Source organism: Colobus angolensis, unplaced genomic scaffold, assembly GCF_000951035.1.
Source record: "Colobus angolensis palliatus isolate OR3802 unplaced genomic scaffold, Cang.pa_1.0 Scaffold83, whole genome shotgun sequence".
Classification (NCBI taxonomy): domain Eukaryota; kingdom Metazoa; phylum Chordata; class Mammalia; order Primates; family Cercopithecidae; genus Colobus; species Colobus angolensis.
In genome coordinates, this window is record NW_012122154.1 from 3,189,097 (window position 1) to 3,190,576 (window position 1,480).

At 45.0% G+C, this 1,480-nt stretch overlaps 1 protein-coding gene across 4 annotated transcripts in view; it reads right to left on the reverse strand.

The window, feature by feature from the left end:
* Nucleotides 1–1,480, reverse strand: part of WIPF2 (WAS/WASL interacting protein family, member 2) — a 71,597-nt gene that overhangs the window by 31,230 nt on the left and 38,887 nt on the right. For 3 of the 4 annotated variants that reach the window (XM_011929841.1, XM_011929842.1, XM_011929843.1), the window contains exon 2: nucleotides 601–732. The exons of the other annotated variant lie outside the window; for it this stretch is intronic. In XM_011929841.1, coding sequence (XP_011785231.1) covers nucleotides 601–663 — 63 coding nt within the window. In that variant the 5' untranslated portion in view covers nucleotides 664–732. The remainder of the gene's footprint in view (nucleotides 1–600; nucleotides 733–1,480) is intronic. 4 annotated transcript variants of the gene reach the window in all.

Sequence of the window (1,480 nt, forward strand, 5' to 3'; positions counted from 1 at the left end):
TGCCTGTAATCCCAGCTACTTAGGAGGTGAGGCAGGAGAATCTCTTGAACCCAGGAGGTGAAGGTTGCAGTGAGCCGAGACTGCACCACTGCACTCCAGCCTAGGTGACAAAGCGAGACTGCCTCAAAAAAAAAAAAAGATTCCTCACCACTTTTCTCAAAAATGCCAAAGAAACAACAAACTAACTTTTATACAGCAAATAGTTTTAGGGGAAAACACTAGCTCCTACTCCAATGCCACCTGTCCAAATCTCCATTTAGAGTGAACCAGGACAAGGAAACCAGACATGCCATTATGGTCCTAAGAGGACCTCTCAGGAATCAGAACCAGCTGAAGAAGATGGACTTGTTTATTCTCCACCTTCCTGTACCACATGTCATTGATTATACACTATGTCTTGTACAAGGAAGCCCTATGTATCCTTTAATGCTAGGAATAACAATCTGGAATGTTAAAAACAGAATTAAAGAATAGGAATGCTACGGGTAGGAAAATCTAGAAATTTTAACCAAAAGGGGTTTAAAAAAAATAATAATATGTGAGGACCATCAACCTATTTACTCAAAGGTTTTGAGATAGCCTGATGGAAGGACTACCTACCTGATGAAACGTGGGAGGTGGAGGAGGGCCAGGTGGGGGTGGCGGGGGAGGAGGAATTGGCATTCTTGCCCTGCTCCCAGTTGGCACTGTTCTCTCTCCGTCTTTATTTGTAGCTTTAGGTCATTCATATACCTGCAAATGAAACAGAAATTCATAAGAACAGCTTTACCATTAGATACAAGTGCCCAGGAGAACAAGAGAACTAGGCATGGTAACTGAAAGAGACTGAACACCTCATCTTCTAGTTCCACTGTGATACAGTCCAGAGCTTGGTAAATCTGTTTAAATCAATTGTTTTAATTTGCAATTTCCTAATGACTTATGATGCTGAACATCTTTTCATATGCTTTTCATATGCTTACTTGTCATCTGTTTTTCTTCTCTGGTAAGGTGTCTACTTAGGACTTCTGTCCTTTTTTTATTTAAAGAGACTGGGTTTCTCTCCATTGCCCAGGCTGAAGCACAGTGGCACAATCATGGCTCACCACAGCCTAGAACTCCTGAGCTCCAGCGATCCTCCCACCTCAGCCTCTCGAGTAGCTGGGACTACAGGCACACGTGCCATTACGCCCAGCTAATTAAAAAAAAATTGTTGGGGCTGGGCATGGTGGCTTACGCCTGTAATCCCAGCACTTTGGGAGGCTGAAGTGGGTGGATCACGAAGTCAGGAGATCGAGACCATCCTGGCTAACACAGTGAAACCCTGTCTCTACTAAAAACACAAAAAATTAGCTGAGCATGGTGGTGGGTGCCTGTAGTCCCAGCTACTCGGGAGGCCGAGGCAGGAGAATGGCGTAAAACCAGGAGGCGGAGCTTGCAGTGAGCTGAGATCTGGCCACTGCACTCCAGCCTGGGCAACAGAGCGAGACTCCATCTCAAA